Source organism: Hemiscyllium ocellatum, chromosome 25 (assembly GCF_020745735.1).
Source record: "Hemiscyllium ocellatum isolate sHemOce1 chromosome 25, sHemOce1.pat.X.cur, whole genome shotgun sequence".
Lineage (NCBI taxonomy): Eukaryota > Metazoa > Chordata > Chondrichthyes > Orectolobiformes > Hemiscylliidae > Hemiscyllium > Hemiscyllium ocellatum.
In genome coordinates this window covers 21233840-21254861 of record NC_083425.1, presented here as the reverse complement: position 1 = coordinate 21254861, position 21022 = coordinate 21233840, and the positions used below count along the sequence as shown (strand labels likewise).

The 21022-nt window shown below is 38.8% G+C and overlaps 1 protein-coding gene across 3 annotated transcripts in view; it reads left to right on the top strand.

The window, feature by feature from the left end:
* card14 (caspase recruitment domain family, member 14) overlaps positions 1-21022 on the top strand; it is a 96522-nt gene that overhangs the window by 65339 nt on the left and 10161 nt on the right. For all 3 annotated transcript variants that reach the window (XM_060844905.1, XM_060844906.1, XM_060844904.1), the window contains exons 12-17: positions 2229-2307; positions 3294-3483; positions 15949-16072; positions 17627-17870; positions 19531-19594; positions 20523-20649. In XM_060844905.1, the coding sequence (XP_060700888.1) occupies positions 2229-2307; positions 3294-3483; positions 15949-16072; positions 17627-17870; positions 19531-19594; positions 20523-20649 (828 nt within the window). The remainder of the gene's footprint in view (positions 1-2228; positions 2308-3293; positions 3484-15948; positions 16073-17626; positions 17871-19530; positions 19595-20522; positions 20650-21022) is intronic.

Sequence of the window (21022 nt, the reverse complement as noted above, 5' to 3'; positions counted from 1 at the left end):
AATAGAGATTGCAGCTTTGGAAGGTGCTGGCTAAGAAGCCTCAGTAATGTGCCACAATGCTTTCTGTAAGTGGTTTAAACAGCTGTTATTTTTTGCATCGGTGGTGAAAGAAATTGTTGCGTACCAATCATGTGGATTGCTCTGTCCTCAAAAAAATTGTGCCTCAAATGAAAGGGAGAAATGAAACTTAAATTTTACTGTGAAGAGAAAGCAGCAATCAATGATTGGATGATGAAGTAGAAATAGTTTGCCGAAGATTATGCAGCATGAGATAGGAGCAAGAAGGGTAAAAGTAACATTACACAGCATCTTCTTCAACATTACCACTCGTTTTAGCCGTGATTCTGCCCCTCCCTGAAATGGCCTATATGTTTCATTCCACGGGAAATTGACCTGCAGCCTCAGCCTCCTATTACATGTCATTCAAGATTTTCTTCTCCAAGAAAAACAGGATTGCCCTATCGTGACATTCTTATGTGTGTCGTGATCAAATAGTTTGCATGTTGTCCATAAGAGGAAGTTTGGGTTGCATTCACGATGTAAGTAAGAAATGCAGAATGAGTGAGTTGGAGGAGAAAGAGATGGATTGAAATGTTATGTAATGATTTTGAGAGAGTGAAGGTTAACAGAGAGTGGTACACCTTGTGAGTACTGAGGTTGAATGTGATGGATATGGGCAAACAGTATGCAGATGAGAATTAAGATAGCTAAGCTCATATCATTAAGGTCATCTGCAATCTCTTCCCACTGGAATGAAAGGACCAGCTGCATGTACCACACACTGTCCCACCAGCAAACCATCCCTACCCATCCCACCTCTGTGATTGCTTTAGAGCACGACCGAATTTTCAGGCACTTGTCTCGAATGATTTCAGGATACTTACTTCCTATATTAGCTATATTTCTATACTGTGATTTAATGGTGCCTCCTGCTACTAATCCTGATCTGCATTCCTTAATTTTGTAGTCAGGATTTAACTTCAAAAATCATGTTCCAAATTTAGCTTAGCATTTTTTTTAGTAAATCATCTACTTTTCCTTAAAAGGTCTTATCTGGTGCAGCACTTTCCTGTTATCTTTATTCATTGCTGCACATAATATTTGGCCATGCTAATTTTTGAGTCTACCATTGCTTCCAAGTCTCTTTCAGCTAGTTCAGCAATGACTATTAAATAGGTTGTACATTCCTCATCACCGAATTTAATCTGTCATTATTCTATCTCCGAATTTTCTCCTGAAATGTTTGTAGTCCCTTGAATCCCTCAACAAACATAACTATTGCCTCCACCCTTCTTGCTACCACATAACAAGTTAGACTGCTCCTCAAATTGATTCATTATAATATAAAATACATAGGCATGTTTGAGAGTTATGATAAAAATAAAGCCTTAAATAAATACAAAGTATTCCTTAATATAAAACAAAGAACTGTAGATGCTGGAGATCTGGAAAAAAAACCATGTATTTGCTGGCAAAACTCAACAGGTCTAGCAACATTTGTGGAAAGAAAACAGAGTTAACATTTCAAATCTGGTGACTGCATCAGAACAAACTATTCCTTTCTTTTGATTATCTATGAATTTTACCAAATTCTAATTTATTCCTGAATTACTTTAAATATTTTAGGCAAGGCAAGGACCCTAATAGCAGCACAGTACATCTTAAAAACCTGTTATGTTCCTAATCAGTCAACTTCTAATGCATATCAGCTTTTTGAGTGGAAACTTATAAAGATCATGTGAGGAACGATGAGCACAAACCCACATCCTTTCATGTTGCACTGCATCGCTGCACTATCACCTACTACATCACGACTTGGTGTAGATATAACATTTTCAGATAATGTGTGTAATAGGTAGGAATGCAATGACACTTAAGTTTCAGAGAGATTGTCTGGCCATGTTTTTGCAACACTTGAGCTGATAATTCAAATGAAAACAGCTAATATTGATGATATCAGTACAGAAATGTACCTTCAAAATCAATCCTATGAGCCAGTTATTTGCTGAAAGTTGCAAAGAAAGCTTGCACCATATTGTGGGTGTACATACTTTGCTACAATTCAACTTACAAATAAAGGTATCACATTTAAATTGGTAAAGGAATGTATTTCTTTTAAGTTTGCATTTGACTTATTTGGTCAGTGAAAGTGGACTAAGAATGTAAGTGTAATGGAGCATTTAATTATCAGCACAAATCAAATCTAAATTGTGTCAAATTCATTTCAGTACCATTCAAAAAGTCTGAACCATCACCTGAAAGCTTATTGTCTATGACTGGAGCCACCGCACCACCTGAACAAGACTGGTAAACAATACATTTTATTTTATTTAAGTAAAATCAAAGTTATAGTTTTTCAAATGTTTTCTTCCATATTGCTGAGGAGGAACAAAGAAAGATTTTGCTTTAAATAGAGTAATAGCAGTAAACAATGACGTCTAGGCCGCATCATCACTACATTCCCCCTTTCATTCTTTGCATAAAATATGTTAACACTTAATCTCAGCTTTTTAACCAATGTGTTAAGATGGACCATATATTTTTGCGTAATGGATTTGTCTAAAGACTGTACATCATAATCATATAATTCTCTGAGTAGGCCCAGGGTTCTAGTATGATCCATCTTTTCATCCTCTAGGTATAGGGCATGTATGTTGAATCTATGGTAACTTCATAGCAATAAATGTTCTCTTATAATGCCATATAATGGTGAGGTCAGATTACTGACAGTTTGGTTGAATTAGTGGCATTCTTATCCTTAAGGATGTGACCAAAATTTCGCCTTCAACATGGAAGATAACAGACAACACAGTCTCCAGTTTTGTTCTTTTACACAAGTTGACTTTGCAAATTATATCATTCTTTATAGATGATATTTTCACTATTATATTTGGCTCCTCCAAAACAAAGCTCTATTTAAGAGCATTGCTGCTAATTAGTTGGAGGAGACATACAATCATAGGGAAAGGCTATCAACAAAACATCTACAAAGGAAACCTGGGTCAAGCATATAAATCAATTTTTACAGAAATAATCCAAGTGTTCCATTGTTGACCCTATCTAATTTCATAAAAACCTCACATTTCTGGAAGTGATACTAGTTTCCTTAAAAGAGGCCTTACCTTCATGTGAGAAAGTGAAAATGTCTGGCAACAGTACTGTTTGTATGCTCCTGATACTTTTCGTGTTTTATTTGATCTTCCAATATGTGAAATAAAATGAAAATGAAAATGAAAATAATTTCTCAATAGAGTGAATCCTAATTCCCAAATTCTTTTTTTTATTTGCTGTAGGCCATTTCTACGAGGACCTCCTCATATGAAGTTAATGAGCAAAATATCTTCATATAAATTCAATGGAGATGGAATTCTGGATCAAATTGAAATAATTGGTGGGAATTCAACTGGAATATTCATTCACAAAATCAAACCTGGATCTCCAGCGTATGCCTGTGGCCTTCAGCCAGGATTTCAGATCATGATGGTAACGTTACAGGCATGCTTGTCACTGAAACTAAAATAAAACTCACTTTCAATAGGACCAACACTTAATTCATTCACTTTTTGAAAGAGTAACTCTGCCTATCTATTTTTGTATTTCTAGCTAGCCCTTTAATGTAGTATAATTTTTTTCTCCTTACTGATCTTTTGACTATTCTTTGCTATACTCAATATGTTATCCAATCTATCCAAGCCTGCCATCCATCTTTGTGTTTTTTTTCAATTTGATACTATCTCTAACTTCTTTATTTAACCACAGATGGTAAGTCCTCCCCTTGGAATTTTTATTTCTTGTTGGAACTACTGTATGTCAAGTGCTGTATGCTATGCCTTGGAGATATGTGGAAATTACACAAGTATCTATATCGAAACGTGACTTTATTCAATACTTTAAAATGTTTGCTTTCATGCTTACTGCTTTCTGTTGAGTGTGATTTTTAATGGAGTACAGGGAATTTGTAAGTAAGGGCAATTCTTCTCACTTTCTAAGAATCTAATTTTATCTATATTTCACATATAACATTTATTGAATTTTACTATTTAAATTCTAATGAAGTCACTTGTGGTAGTGATGAACAGGCCCCCTGACAGTTAGAGTATAAAGAAAGAAATAAAGGGAGCTTGTTAGAAAGGCATGATGGAAGTCATGGAGGATTTTAATTGAAAAATCAGATGGACGAAAAGCCCAGGTGAGGAGCTCATAAAATGTTTTCAGGATAGTTTGTTAGAACAACATTTTCAGGGAACAACCAGATGGCAGGCTACACTAGATCTGGTGTTGTGCAATGAGATAGGGATTAATTAATTACCTTATAGTGAAGGTGCATTTAGGTAGCAGTGATCACAAAAGGGTTAAATTTCCATACAGTTTGACGGAGAGAGAGAAAAAGAAGGTGCAAGATTAATATTTTAAATTAAAGTAAGGACAATTATGATAGCGTGAGCAGAAGCAGCTAAAGCGAACTGTCAAATTTGGTTACGGGACTGGTAAACAGAGATGCTGTGGCAAATATTCATGAGGATGCTTTAAAATACAGAGTAGTTCCAACGAGAAACAAAAATTCCAAGGGGAGGACTGACCATCTGTGGTTAATTAAAGAAGTTAGAGATAGTATCAAATTAAAAGAAAAACACAAAGATCGATGGCAAGTTTGGATACAATATTGAATACAGCAAAGTATAGTTAATAGATCAGTAAGGAGAAAAAACTTATACTACATCAAAGGGCTAGCTTGAAATACAAAAATAAATAGGCAGAGTTACTGTTTCAAAAAAAGTGAATGAATTAAGTATTAGTCCTATTGCAAATGAGTCTGGGAAATTAATAGTGAAAAATAACAAGATGGTAGATGATTTGAACAGTGGGGCTGGGGTGTGTTCAGTTGCATGGATAATTAGGGAAAAAACTAAAAGGAGATGGGCTCCGCAGAGATTATTGAAGTTTCCAAAACAAGTAATAGGACAGAGTATGGAAACTAAGTTCAGGCACAGCAGATAAGGGGAAGGCAGTCAAGACAGGACTTAAGGGCATTGTACTTAAATGCAAGCAGTATATGAAAAAAGGTAAATGAGCTTGTAGCGCAGATTGAAATTGGCAGATAAAATGTTGTAGGTACCAGTTATGTGGCTGCAAGAGGATCAGAACTGGGAATTAAATATCCAAGGATACATGTTCTATTGGAAAGGACAAGCATAGAGTATAGAGGGTGTGGGCGGCTTTGTTGTAAAATATGAAACTAAATCAATAGCAAGAAATGATATAGAGATAGAAGAAACTGTGTAGGAAGAGTTGAGGGAAAGCTAAGAGAAAAAAATCCTGGTGGGAGTTGTGTACAACCTTCCTAGCATTAATCAGGATTGTGGAAGAAAACAAATAAGGTTATAAAAAAGGTACGTATGAAAGAAACATTAAAATAATCATGGTGGACTGTGAAAATCAGTTTGGTAGTTGATCTCAAGGAAAGGAACTTGTGGACTGTCTATGAGATCGTTGTTTTTGGTGTAGCTTATGATGCAGCCCATGAGGGAACAGGAATTCTGGATGTGTGATGTGTAATGAGACATACTTGATTAGGAAACTTAAGGTGAAGGAACCCCAGGGAGGCAGTGACCATAATATGATAGAATTCACCCTGGAGTTTGAGAGGGAGAAGCTGGAATCAGATGAAACAGTATTACAAATGAATAAAGATAACTACCCTGTACAAGACATAAGGGAGGAGCAACTGGTAGAGAAGGCTAGCAGGAAAGATGGTGGAGCAGCATTGACAGAAGTTTCTGGGGTTAATTCAGGACATACAGCAGATATTCATTCAAGGATGAAGAAACATATTAAGGGGAGGATGAGGTAACCATGACTGACAAGGGAATTCATGGACAGCATGAAAGCAAAAAAAAAAGCATACAGTGTGGTGATGATTGGTGGGAAACCAGAGACTTGGGAACATTGACTATAGAACTACATAGCACAGAACAGGCTCTTCAGTCCTCGATGTTGTGCCAACCTGCTAACTAATCTAAGCCCATCTCATCATCATCTGTATACTTATCCAATGACTGTTTAAATCTCTCTAATATTGCTGAATTAACTACCTTGGCAGGCAGTGTATGCCCTTACCATGCTCTGAGTAAAGAACCTATCTCTGACATTTGTCTTAAATCTATCACCCCTCAATATGTAGCTATGCCTGCTCACAGAAACTGACATCATCATTCCGAGGAAAAAGACCCACACTGTCCACCCTATCTAATCCTCTGATCATCTTATATGTCTCTAATAAATCCCCTCTTAGCCTTCTTTTCTCCAATGAGAACAGACCCAAGTACCTCAGTCTTTCCTCATAAGACCTTCACTCCAGACCAGGCAACATCTTGGTAAATCTCCTCTGCACCTTTTCCAATATTTCCACATCCTTCCTGTAATGGGGTGACCAGAGCTGTACACAATATTCCAAGTGAGGCTGCACTAGCGTTTTGTATAGTTGCAGCATGACATCACAGCTCTGGAACTCATTCTCTCTACCAATAAAAACTAACACACTGTATGGCTTCTTAACAGCACTATCAACCTGGGTGGCAACCTTTAGGGATCTATGTACATGGACACCAGGATCCCTCTGAACATCCACAATAACAATAATCTTTCAATTGACCCAGTATTCTGCTTTCCTGTTATTCTTCCTAAAGTGAATCACTTCACACTTATTTGCATTGAACTCCATTTGTCACCTCTCAGCCCAATTCTGCAGTTTATCCAAGTCCCCCTGCAATCTGCAACATTCTTCCACACTGTGCACCACTCCACCAACTTTAGTGTCATCTGCAAACTTACTAACCCATCCACCTGTGCCTGCATCCAAGTCATTTATAAAAATGACAAACAGCAGTGGTCCCAAAACAGATCCTTGTGGCACACCACTAGTAACCAGACTCCAGGCTGAATATTTTCCATCAACCACCACTTGCTGCCTTCTTACAGAAAGCCAGTTTCTAATCCAAACTGCTACATCTACTCAATCCCATGCATCCGCATTTTCTACAATAGCCTACCATGTGGGACCTTTTCAAAGGCTTTACTGAGGTCCATGTACACCATGTCAACTGCCCTACCCTCATCTACATGCTTGGTCACCTTCTCAAAAAGCTCAATGAGGTTTATGAGACATGGCCTGTCCTTGATGAAACCATATTGACTATCTCTAATCAAATTGTTGCTTGCTAGATGATTATAAATCCTATCTCTGATAATCCTTTCCAAAACTTTTCCTACAACAGACGAAAGGCTCACTGGTCTATAAGTACCTGGGTCATCTCTACTGCCCTTCTTGAACAAGGGCACAACATTTGAAATCCTCAAGTCCTCTGGTACTAAACCTGATGACTCAAAGATCAAAGCCAAAGGCTCATCATCTCCTCCCTAGCTTCCCAGAGAATTCTTGGATAAATCCCATCCAGCACAGGGGACTTATCTACTTTCACACATTCTAGAATTGATAACATCTCCTCCTTACTAACCTCAATCCTTTTAAGCCTAATAGCCCGTATCTCAGTCTTCTTCTCTACAATAATCTCCTTTTCCTGAGTGAAAACAGATCAGAAATATTCATTTAGCACCTCTCCGATCTTCACAGGGACCAAACACAACTTCCCACTTCTGTCTTTGCCTGGCCCTATTCCTACCTTTGTCATCCTTTTATTCATCACATACCTATAGAAAGCTTTAGTTATTCTTTATTCTAGCTGCTAAATATTGCTCATGTCCCCACCTTGCTCTTCTTAACTTTTGTCTTTAAACGTTCCTAGCTAATCTGTAACTCTCCATCGCCTCATCTGAACCATCTCGTCTCAACGTCACATAAGCCTCCCTCTTCCGCTTAATAACAGGTACAATTTCTTTAGTAAACCACAGTTCCCTTACCTTATCACTGCCTCCCTGCCTAACAGGGTCATACCTATCATGGACACGCAATATCTGTTCCTTAAACCAGTTCCACGTTTCGATTGTCCCCATCCCCTGTATTTTGCTACCCCATTCTATTCCTCCTAAGTCTTGACTAATTGCATTATAATTACCCTTCCCCCATTCTAACTCTTGCCCTGTGGCATGTACCTATCCCTTTCCATTGCTAAACTAAATGTAATTGAATTATGGTCACTCTCTCCAAAGTGCTCACCTAATATGAAATCAAACACCTAGCCTGTTTCATTACCAAGTACTTGATCCAGTGTGGCCTGACCTCTTGTCAGCCCTGCAACATACTGTATCAGGAAAGCCTCTTGCACACATTGGACAAAAACTAATCCATCTGACATATAGAGTTATTGCATTTCCAGTCAATGTTGGGGGAGTTAAAGTACCCCATAATGACCACTCTGTTTCTTGCACTCCACATCCCTGGAGTTTTGCAGATGCCTATAAAAACTCCCAGCGTGTGACCTCTTCTTTCCTATTTCTAACCTCAGCCCATACAACCCCAGTAGACAAGTCCTCGTCAAAAGTTCTTTCAACCACTGTTTAACTGTCCATGACTAACAACCCCCCCTCTTTTACTGCCTTCCCTGATCTTAATGAAAGGTCTAAACCCTGGAACCTGCAACATCCATTCCTGACCCTGCTCTATCCATATCTCAGAAATGGGCACAACATCGAAGTCCCAGATACCTATCTATGCTGCAAGATCACCTACCTTATTCCAGATACTCCGGCGTAGAAGTTGAAGGAAGCCTTTAAAAAGAAGAGGATAATGAAAAAGCAATAAGGGGCAAAGAAGATGAAATACGAGCTAATAATATAATAAAAAAGCCCTACTGTACTGAAAGGGCCCATTTGGCCCATCGTCTCTGCACCAGTCCTCCAAGATAGGGGAAAGGGAGGACTGCAGTTGCTGGAGATCAGAATCGAAGATTGTGGTGCTGGAAAAGCACAGCCGGTCAGGGAGCATCTGAGGAGCAGGAAAATCGAGGATCCTCCACTTACCGCGCTTCCGCCCTTGAACCTCACCCCTCCTATCGCAACAAGGACAGAACCCCACAGTCCTCACCTTCCAGCCTACCAACCTCCAGGTACATCGCATCATCCTCCGCCATTTCCGCCACCTACAAACAGACTCCACCACAGGGACATATTTCCCTCCCCACCCCTTTCTGTGTTCCGGTGAGATCATTCCCTCCACGGCTCCCTTGTTAGGTCCACGCCCCCCACCCCCCCCACACTAACCCATCCTCCATTACCGGCACCTTCCCCTGCCACTGCAAGAAGTGCAAAACCTGCACCTCCCCCTTACCTCCATGCAAGACGCCAAAGGATACTTCCACATCCAACAGGGATTTATCTGTACTTCCACACATATCATCTACTATGTCCGCTGCTCCCGATGTGGTCTCCTCTACGCTGGGGAGTTAGGAAACCAACTAGAGGAGAACATTGCTGGGACACACGCAGCAAGCAACCCCACTTCCCTGTGGCCGCATACTTTAACTCCTCCTGCCACTCTGCCAATGACATGCAGGTTCTGGGCCTCCTCCACCACCAAAACCTAACCGCCCGATGCCTGGAGGAAGAACGCCTCATCTTCCATCTTGGGACCCTCCAACCACAAGGGATCAATGTGGATTTCATCAGTTTCCTCTTTTCCCCTCCCTCCACCTTATCCCAGATCCAACCTGCCAACTCAGCATCACCCTCTTCACCTGTCCATCTTCCTTCCCACCCACCTATCCACTCCACCCTCCTCTCCGGCCTATCATCTTCACTCCCATCTTCATCTACCTATTGCATTTCCAGCTACCTTCCCCCCCACCCCCCGCCCAGCCCCACGCCCTCCCATTTATCTCTCAGCACTCTTGGGTCACAAGCCTCATTCCTGATGAAGGGCTTATGCTCAAAATGTCGATTCTCCTGCCCCTCAGATGCTGCATGACTGGCTGTGCTTTTCCAGCACCACACTCTTTGATTTAAATTTCTAAAAGGCATTTGGCAAGGTGCCACATCAAAGGCCATTACGAAAAGTAAAAGCTCATGGTGTTCCAAGTAGCATATGATATGGATAAAATATTGGCTAGCTAACAAGAGAGAGCAGGCATAAATGAGTAGTTTTCTGCTCAGTGTGATGGAAGATAGAAGTAAGCACTCAGAAATAAATCTAAATCAGGAATTCACAGGGAAGTGGTATGAAGCAAGTTGTTAGAATTGCAGGGGATGCCACAGTGGTATGCCACAAGAGTCAATGCTGAGATCTCAACTTATTGCAATCGATATCAATGGCTTGGATAAAGGTATCAAAGAAAATGTGGCTCAATTTGCTGGTGATACATGGATAGGTAGGAAGGTAACTTGTGATGCTGACATGAGGTAGAGATATAGACAAGTCAAGTGAAAGGGAAATGAAGTGGCAAATGGAGAATAATGTGGGAAAATGTAACAATTGTCTATTTTGGCAGGAAGAATGGAGAAGAAACACATTCTGTAAATGTTGAAAGATTGCTGAGCTTAGGTGCAGAGGAAGCTGGGTGCATGATTCGCAATAATATATTGTGCAGATACAAGTAAATAGGAAAGCTGGTAGAAGAATGTTCCTTATTCTTTGAAGAATTGAATACCAAAATGGGAGGTTATGTTTCATTCATACAGAGCACTGGTGAAATCACATCTGGAGTACTGTGTACAACATTGATCTTCATATTTAGAAAAGTATATAAGTGCAGCGGAAGCAGTTCAAAGAAAGTTTCCTAGATTGACACTCAATGTTCCTCGTAATTTTTCTTGGACTTCTGAGGTCTGAAGTGTGACAGCAGCAGGGCGTCCAGAAGCAGAAGCCACGCATTGATCTGCCATTCAATGCGCATACAGCTACCCAGTGGCTGCATGACATGCAAATTAGAGGAACAATTACTGATACCTGGAATGGATGAGCTGTCTTATGAGGGATGATTGGACTGGGTAGATATGTTTCTACTGTAGTTTAGAAGAGTAAGATTGAAACATATAATATCCTGAGAGTTATTGAGGTTGCTGATTTAAGACAGAGATAAGGGGAATCTTTTATGTGCAGAGGAGTGCGAGCCTATCACTATTTTCTCCTTCAAAACACTGTAGAAGCAAAATCTTTGAATGTGTTTAACACAGAGGTTGATAAGCAAGAAGGTGAAAAGTTATATAAGGTGGCAGAAGTGGGTACTGCAGATGCAGGATATTAGAGTCAAGATTAGAGTTGTGCTGGAAAAGCACAGCAGGTCATAGAGTCATAGAGATGTACAGCAGGGAAACTGACCCTTTGGTCCAACCGGTCCATGCCGATTGGATATCCCAACTCAATCTAGTCCCACCGGCCAGCATCCGGCCCATATCCCTCCAAACCCTTCCTATTCATATACATCCAGATGCCTTTTAAATGTTGCAATTGCACCAGTCTCCAACACTTCCTCTAGCAGCTCATTCCATGTACGTACTACCCTCTGTGTGGGTAAAAGTTGCCCCTTAGGTCTCTTTTATATCTTTTCCCACTCACCCTAAACCTATGCCCTCTAGTTGTGGACTCCCTGACCCCAGGGAAAAAAACTTTGTCTATTTATCCTATCCATGCCCCTCATAATTTTATAAACCTCTATAAGGTCACCCTTCAGCCTTCGACGTTCCAGGAAAAACAGGCCCAGCCTGTTCAGCCTCTCCCTCTAGCTCAAATCCTCCAACCCTGGCAACATCCTTGTAAACCTTTTCTGAACCCTTTCAAGTTTCACAACATCTTTCCGATAGGAAGGAGACCAGAATTGCACGCAATATTCCAACAGTGGTCTAACCAATGACCTGTACAGTCGCAACATGACCTCCCAACTCCTATACTCAATACTCTGACCAATAAAAGAAAGCATATCAAATGCCTTCTTCACTATCCTATCTACCTGTGACTCCACTTTCAAGGAGCTATAAACCTGCACTCTAAGATCTCTTTGTTCATCAACACTCCCAAGGATCTTACCATTAAGTGTGTAAGTCCTGCTAAGATTTGCTTTCCCAAAATGCAGCACCTCGCATTTATCTGAATTAAACTCCATCTGCCACTTCTCAGCCCATTGGCCCATCTGGTCCAGATCCTGTTGTAATTTAAGGTAATCTTCTTCGCTGTCCACTACACCTCCAATTTTGATGTCATTTGTAAACTTACTAATTGTAACTCTTATGCTTGCATCCAAATCATTTATATAAATGACAAAAAGTAGAGGACCTAGCACCGAGCTTGTGGCACTCCACTGGTCACAGGCCTCTAGTCTGAAAAACAACCCTCCATCACCACCCTCTCTGTCTTCTAACTTTGAGCCAGTTCTGCATCTAAATGGCTGGTGCTCCCTGTATTCCGTGAGATCTAACCTTGCTAACCAGTCTCCCATTGGGAACCTTATCGAACGCCTTACTGAAATCCACATAGATCACATCTACCTCTCTGCCCTCATCAATCCTCTTTGTTACTTCCTCAAAAAACTCAATCAAGTTTGTGAGACATGATTTCCCATGCACAAAGCCATGTTGACTATCCCTAATCAGTTCTTGCCTTTCCAAACACATGTACACCCTTTCCCTCAGGATTCCCTCCAGCAACTTGCCCACCACCGACATCAGGCTCACTGGTCTATAGTTCCCTGGCTTGTCCTTACCACCTTTCTTAAACAGTGGCACCACGTTTGCCAACCTCCAGTCTTCCAGCACCCCACCTGTGACTATCGATGATAAAAATATCTCAGCAAGAGGCCCAGCAATCACTTCTAAAGCTTCCCACAGAATTCTAGGGTACACCTGATCAGGTCTTGGGGATTTATCCACCTTTACGTGTTTCAAGACATCTAGCACTTCCTCCTCTATGATATGGACATTTTGCAAGGTGTCACCATCTATTCCCTTACATTCCGTATCTTCCATATCCTTTTCCACAGTAAATACTGATGCAAAATACTTCTTTAGTATCTCCCCCATTTTCTGCGGCTCCACACAAAGGCCGCCTTGCTGGTTTTTAAAGGGCCCTATTCTCTCCCTAGTTAACCTTTTGTCCTTAACGTATTTGTAAAAATCCTTTGAATTCTCCTTAATTCTATTTGCCAAAGCTATCTTATGTCCCCTTTTTTGCCCTCCTGATTTTCCACTTAAGTATACTCCTACTGCCTTTGTACACTTCTAAGGATTCACTCGATCTATCCTGTCTATACCTTACATATGCTTCCTTCTTTTTCTTAACCAAACCCTCAATTTAGTCAGGGAGAAAGTGAGGACTGCAGATGCTGGAGATCAGAGCTGAAAATGTGCTGCTGGAAAAGCGCAGCAGGTCAGGCAGCATCCAAGGAACAGGAGAATCAACGTTTCGGGCATGAGCTCTGCCCAAAATGTCGATTCTCCTGCTCCTTGGATGCTGCCTGACCTGCTGCACTTTTCCAGCAACACATTTTCACCTCAATTTAGTCATCCAGCATTCCCTAGGTGAGGCAGCATCTGAGGAGTAGGAAAATCGACGTTTCGGGCAAAAGCCCTTCATCAGGAATGTGGAGTTATCAGATCAGCCATGATCTAATTGCCATGAATACAACAGTTTTTGTTTTATTTCAAAAATATACTTTATTCATAAAAATATCTTTTTATATATGTATACATATTCACACAATTATAAACGTAATTCAGTTCTCTACAGTAGCATATCCAAACAATCAAAACATTGGTGTTTGACTATCCAAGAAACAAACAAACTAAAAGCATCTCTTATTTGTACAAGACTATATTTACATGCATTTGAGGCACGATGAGGGTCCAGTAACTGAGCGGACCCACATTTAACTCTGGCAGAAGGATATCACTTTTTCCACTTTTTTTTATTTCCAAAAATATACTTTATTAATAAAAAAATGTTGTATATTTACATACTTCGACAGTGAGGTGATGCAGAAACAAATAAAAAGTGAGGCAAACATAGGTAATGGTTCTTTCATCTTGTTGTAAAGCAGATAACCCATTAAAGTCATTCTTACGATAGTTTTTGCATGCTGATACTTTTATTTTCTCCATCCAATGGATCTGTATTTCATAATTTAATTTTAAATGAATTATTTTGTATGTGCAAAGGATATGTTTTGATTTTCAAATATTTGAAGTCACATTCCTGTGTTGCGTGTGACACACTGGGGACTCTTAGCTGTAAAGTTTTAATTTGGACTTGCAGTTCTGCAGATGGTGAGCTTGACTGTGCCACAGAGGAGAGGCTATGTGAAGTTTTGTTTTTCTTGTACTCCTTCAATCGGTAATAGATTTTGGAGTGGGTCATTAGCTTTCCCCCTTAGCAATAAAGAGTTTTGTAGCAGGGTACAGATCCCTAACAAACAAGAAAGAAAGTAATGAGTGTGATTGGCCATGAAATTAATGAACATTTCAATAGTTGTAGCTTTGAATTTTTAAATGATGATTTTTTTGTTTATTATATAAAGAGTCCAACATGTTAATTTTAGAGACTGTATAGAATATTGATTTCATTTCCTGAGTTTCAGGGATTCTGATTGCTCAGAAGTATGCTTTTGGAGATATAAATTTATCATTGCCTGAAATCAGGCTTGGGGATAAAAGGTCAAGATGGGTCAGAGGACTGGGTGACTGATGGTGTTGGTATTGGTGAGAAGAATTGGGGCAGCACAGCCAATCATGCTCATTACATTCTTTTCTGTTTGTTAGGGGTCTGTATCCTGCTGCAAAACTCTTTATTGCTAAGAGTGAAGTACACCTGCTCTTCCTGGCTCCACATGGATTTAAAACTCCCAAATTAATAGTAACATTTCCGGTGGTGACCAGCTTCAGAATCTGACCTGGTGCCTGCTTCTTTCACAGTAATCTAGCTTCCTAGAGGAGTCTTAACACAGCTGATGGATCTGTCATTAACCATCTGCAAACGATCTAATACCAATTTTGATTTGCCAAGTTAGAATCGTCTGAGGCTGATAAGGTGTGGAGGTTTTTCAGTTGTCCAGGGCATACAGACTACAGCTATTTGGCTAACTTGTCCAAGACTTAACTAAGCTGTACTCAGTTTCTGGTTCATGGAGATATGGGAGCTCCTGGGTTCAACCTTCAAGTTGTGCTGCCTTAACTGATTTTTCAGTAGCATCATAAAGGGTAAACTTTATGGCTCTAGAAGTAAAGCAGGGCAAAAGACTCAGAAGTCCAACTCCATGCTATACATGCAATTGAATACATGTATGAATGGACAGTGAATGAGGAGAGGCTGAGTGAGATAGTCTGCCAACATACATTGTTTAAAAGGGCATACACATAATAAGGGTAAGGTATCAAAGTGCAACCATTGCTCATAGACAATGTATGACATCAAGACTAGAGGTGGGTAAAAAAAGAAGTGTTGCTACTTTCACCTCTCAGTTCATGGAGTAATTAATTTCCTTTCCCAACTTTAACATATTGCTGAACACTCTTCTAAATTCTCACTTGTTCTTGTAGTATTGTGACTGACAATGCCTGGATGTTGTAATTAACATATGACGATAAGTCAATGAGAAAATTATCATGTTACAGGGAGGTTGTACACACCTTTCTAATTTTTCTCACATTTGCAGCACCACGTTTCCTTTTCAGATTATTTCACATATTTCATTTCTTCAGTCACTTTTAGAACAAAATACATCTTCAGTTGAAATTTTACTTTCATGAGAATATATCCCACAGGTGCTGGTTGTGTTCCAAAATCCAAACTTGATGATAAAGTATTTCTCATTTTCGAAACACCATATCAAAGTTGGACTCTAATATACTGTCAATACCTACTTATAGTATTTTCAAATCTATTCCTTGGCTTCCATACAAATTTCAATGTACAAAAGCAGTTGCATAAATGTGCCAATTATGTTGAAAATGGAATTGTTTGGCTGTATAGGACTGATGCTTTTCCGGAAGACTGATTTGATTAATTTGCAGGTGGAAAATAATGGCAGAGATCCAAAGAAGACCGTACTAGAGGATGCCAGTTTGGAGGAGGCTGTTTGGACATTGAAGCAAATTAAAGGGATGTGCTGTTTAGCCATAAGGCATAAGGCAGAAGGTGAGTTCTACAACAAATTGAAAAAATGCTTTGTCCTTGATCTAAGGTATATTAAACCAACAATGCCACATGTACTGTCAATATAATAAAGCGTACTGTCAATGAGTTCAGAAAAGATCAAACTTTTGAAATTTTAATAAGAAAACTATGAGAGATTTGACCCTTTGTAAACATCAATTAATGTCTATTTTGTGCTGTTATGAATTTGTTGCTTCAATTTGCGTTTATTAGGATGATTTTAAGAAATGTCCGGGAGGAACAAAGTAAGATAGAGAGCATATAAGTGTAGGAAGGAAAATTCAGAACTCAGGGCCCCTACGAACAAAGATGAGAAGCTGTATAAAATCACTGAGCACAGAATGCGAGGTGAATGGGACGTGGTGCAATTCTTGTCAGTTAATCCACATTGGCTCACCAACCTTTCCAAATTACTATCTGCTGGTTAGATGATAACATTCACAAAATTGGTAGAATGAAACAAAAGAATGTTTGGATTAATTATAATTCAACAATTAGAGAATCCAATTGATAAGGCTAATTAAAAATATGAATTGCAGATGCTTATTCGCCTCCAGTTAATCATCACATTGCAGTGCTGTGGAATTATGACAGGATAAATTTTTAAACTAAATTTTTCACATGCTTAATTTGATATTCCTTTTAATGGGATGTGTAAGTGTTATATGATTTGTAGAATGGAGCCACAGCAATAATCATTTTCTTTTCAATTTGGAATGCCTTCTGACTGATCTTGAAGTATTTTGCCAGCCAAAAGAGACCATGTGGTTGAGGAAAAATATACTCAATTACCCAATATTAGATAAATAGCAGTGTTTGTGTGTATTTTAAGTAGACTCTTACTCATCCACATTATTAGATACATTGTTAGGTAGGAAAAAAGAATACATGTTTAATGATTTGCTTGATATTGTGTCATAGTCCTATGCATTTCAAAATTACCACAATCTCCCTAAATCAATTTCAGTTTTCTTTTCACCCCATTCATAGAACGGTGCCTTCCAACACCAGGAACATCAACCTCAATCTTGCTCTATGAATTTACAGACTTTGGGGAATTAAAATGTAGATGGATGGATGTTTTGACTATAAGTTAATCTTCAGGGTGTGAATTTTTCCACTCATGAACCATAATTTTCATGGGTGTCACAAGCATTTAAGCAAATTTCCAGCAAGTCACATTATATGTGGCAGGTATGGTAACTCATGGATCTTATGCCACACCGGATTATTTGTTCTAATTGTTCTATTCTCCTCAAATAGAGAAAATAAGAATTACAGTGAATTGGGAACATACTAAAAAAAACTCTGCCTGCCCTGGTACAAATTGAAAACTGTGTTGCTTAATTTTCATACCTTATTTGATATGATTTTTTTTCATATAATACTACCTGCTCAATCTGTTACATTTGAACTTAGGCAATAATTTAAAACCTCTTGTAATTTTATATCTTCAGTTTAATGTCTATGTTGACGTTAAGCTGTGATGTAATAAAATACAACAGAGAGCATACGTTGTGTGTTTTGTTTAATTAGCTTATCAAACATTGGTGGAAAATATTGAGAAGAAGATTGCTACCTCTGGTGATTCATTCTACATCCGCGTCAATGTTCCATTTGATAAGGAAAGTGGGGCTATTAGAGGATTTACTCTCCAATGCAATGAAATCCTGCACATCACTAACACCATTCACAAAGGCAATAATGAGTGGAAAGCATTCAGAGTGAATCCTAACACAATGGCAGACATGGATGGAGGAAATATTCCAAATTACTATCGGTAAGCATGTCTTGTTGATGAAGATTTCAGCTTTGGACATCCATCTGAACTATAATAAATGTGTTTAATTTAGAGCACTGCAGCATTTTTTTTCAAAAAGAATGAATGTTGATGGTAATTTCTAGTATACATAATGTATGTACATTTTGTTGTCTTACAAGCTGGTTCCTGCAAGCTCTGGAACTATAGCCTGCGATGACTATCCACTTGCTTTTTGCATCCTCCTTTAGAGAGTTGTTAAGCCAAGGTCAGCCATTTCATGCTGCCTCCTTAATACTGCACAAACAACTGAACTTTGACAGGATTATGACATAGGAAAGCCAAGCTTGCACTGCTGCAGTCTGTGACACTGCGCACGAAAAATTTAAGTATTGCCTGCCCCTTGGATGACAAAACAAAAACAGGAGTTTCAGATTTCCAATATTTACAGTTCTTGGTTTTACTTGGATAATTTACCGTGTTTGCTGTGGAAGAAAATTGCTTTTTTTCCCTTTGAACATCTGTTTTATATTTCTGGTTGGTACATTTCCACACAGGGACAGTTAAAGCAGAACATTACTGCTTGTTAAATTTAAATTTTTAATTTTAACCTAGTAATTATATTCCTTTTGTTCTATGTAAGAATATCCCATACAAGAACAGTTATGGTAATTTTGTGATGAGCTGCTAGATGCTGAACTGCTTTAGTTGACTAAAATGCTCAAATTTTCCCTATGCTCTTGTCAGGGTTACGGACTTAGTCTGTGAGGAGTGATGTTGTGAATGTGAGTCTCATTATTCTGGAGTAGTTTTTAAGTCTTGACCAACAGATTCTGAACTGACTGATGTGATTATGTCATATATTATACTTGATCTGGAAACTATCCAAGCATAAACTTGACCTAGCCTATAAAACTATAAATAAATTAAATAGAGGCTGATGAATGCTTTCCAACATGTAAGCCAACCATACAGATTAGCAGGTTGCAGGTCTAATGACTAGTCTGTACTGGGTCAAAAACCACACTATACCAGGTTATAGTCCAATGGGTTTATTTGAAAACACTCCTCCTTTATATTGATAACACCTTAAGTTGTCTTAGGGCAGTGGCTTGAAAGAAATGCTGGGATTTGCATATTAATCAATCAAAACCTGCACCTCCATTTCAACCAATTAAAGATTAAAGAGTCATGTTATGTGTGTCCAATTTGTTCACATGAGTTGTATGACTGTTTGATATTTTCCTCATAAATTCTGTGTCTAAGGTCTCTCACTAACACTGGATGAAGGAGCAGCGCTCCAAAGGCCAGTGTTTCAAATAAACCCATTGGACTATAACCTGGTGGTGTGAAATTTTTGACCTTGTTCAACCCAGTCCAACATTGGCACCTCCACATCATAGTTTGTACTGAGTCAAAACACTTTCTTCCAGGTGACACTTATGCCTTAGCTTCAGTAATCTTGGGGTTTAATTAATTTAGCTTAAGTCAATATATTGTGTAAAAGAAGAATGACTTCAATTGGCCTACATATGTTTAAAAGATAGAATTCCATATTAAAAACATCATTGTCAGTCCTGTTCAGAACCATACAGACTGATGTGTTGTGCTATACTGTTCTATGTTCTATTAGCATTTGGTCAAATAAAGACTAAGTGTGAGTGGTCTTGTGTCTACTTAGGGCTCAGCAGTTGATGATTGGAATGATTCGGAAAATGATGCAACAGACTCCACCAAATAAAAAGGTGAGAATAATTTTAATCAAACATATTTTAAAACGGCTTCAGTCATTGCACAGGTGAGATTCTATCAGCAAAGAGGCCAAGGTGGATTGGAAACCCAGTAATCAGAAGAAAAAGAAATAGCTCCTGACCTTTTATGTGTTTGAATGTATGTTATGTTCTTTAAGTTGAGGCAAGCTCAGTTACATGTGTTCATTAAATGAGTTGTATGGTGCTGACTCAGTAAGGCACTCCAAGGCTGTACTTCAAAGTCCTAATGCACACAATGCATGTGTTTTCTAATAATATTTTGTGGGCTTTCATATATGGTGGGCAAGAGATATGATGCGGAATACATGTGATTGAATGAATTTGCTCCTGAGAAAGATATATCTTAAAATAAACAAGTTGCAGGTTACATCATATTTCATCCAACCTCCAAATGCTTGCAATGACAAGCCTCTCATACAGTTTTATGAATTAGGAAAATTGTGTTGCACTCTGGAGCTGCAAACTAGAAGCTGAGGCCGAGAGGAACTGTACTGATAACCAGGAAGTGGTGTTTGTCTCATGTCTCTTGGCGGCATACATGTTCAATATTTATGTACTGTATATGCATGTAATACTGCAGTGTTAGTAAGGCAAATGTTTCTTAGCATAAACCGTATTGGCTTAACTATTTACTTTAAGTAATTTCACCCATTTAAGTATCCATTAATTCATCACGAGGCATTTAACACATTGAAAGTGGACACAAGTCACATGCTAGGAGAAAGTGAGGATTGCAGATGCTGGAGATCAGAGTCGAGAGTGTGGTACTGGAAAAGCAGGTCACGCAGAAATCGACGTTTCGGGCATAAGCCCTTCATCAGGAAATAAATTACACGCTGTTTCAGGTCAGACATCATGCCAATTGTTTCCTAATAATCTGTGCTGTGCTTGTATTTTCTAGCAAGATCGGAAAACATCATCTTCAAACCAAAATAAATTTATGAGAATAGTCAGCACTGAGATAGGTCAGAGAAATTCACACTGGTTATCATTTGACAATGGTACCATCAATCCCAACAAAGAACAAGGTAAGAATTGTGTGCCAAAGACTAAAGTGTTCTTCTACGTCAACATTTAATTTATTATGATCTTTATTATCACCGTTCTTCAAATGGTGATCTGATCTTATAGTAGAAGACCTCTAATATAAGAAAAGCAAAGACGAAATTTAAGATTAATTATTTCAATTTAAAATCCTTAACCTTTTGCAATAGTCTAAATAAATATAAATTGGACCTTTTCTCTCAATTTATTCTGTAAAGAAGATGACATCCAATTGAGATGACAGTTTGGATTCATCAAAATTTATTTGATGTTGCCTCAAATCATTCATGCTGGCTGAGCCCCAGATTTTGCATACAGCATCACTGGCTTTACTTCTCTTTTGTACTTGAATCTGAA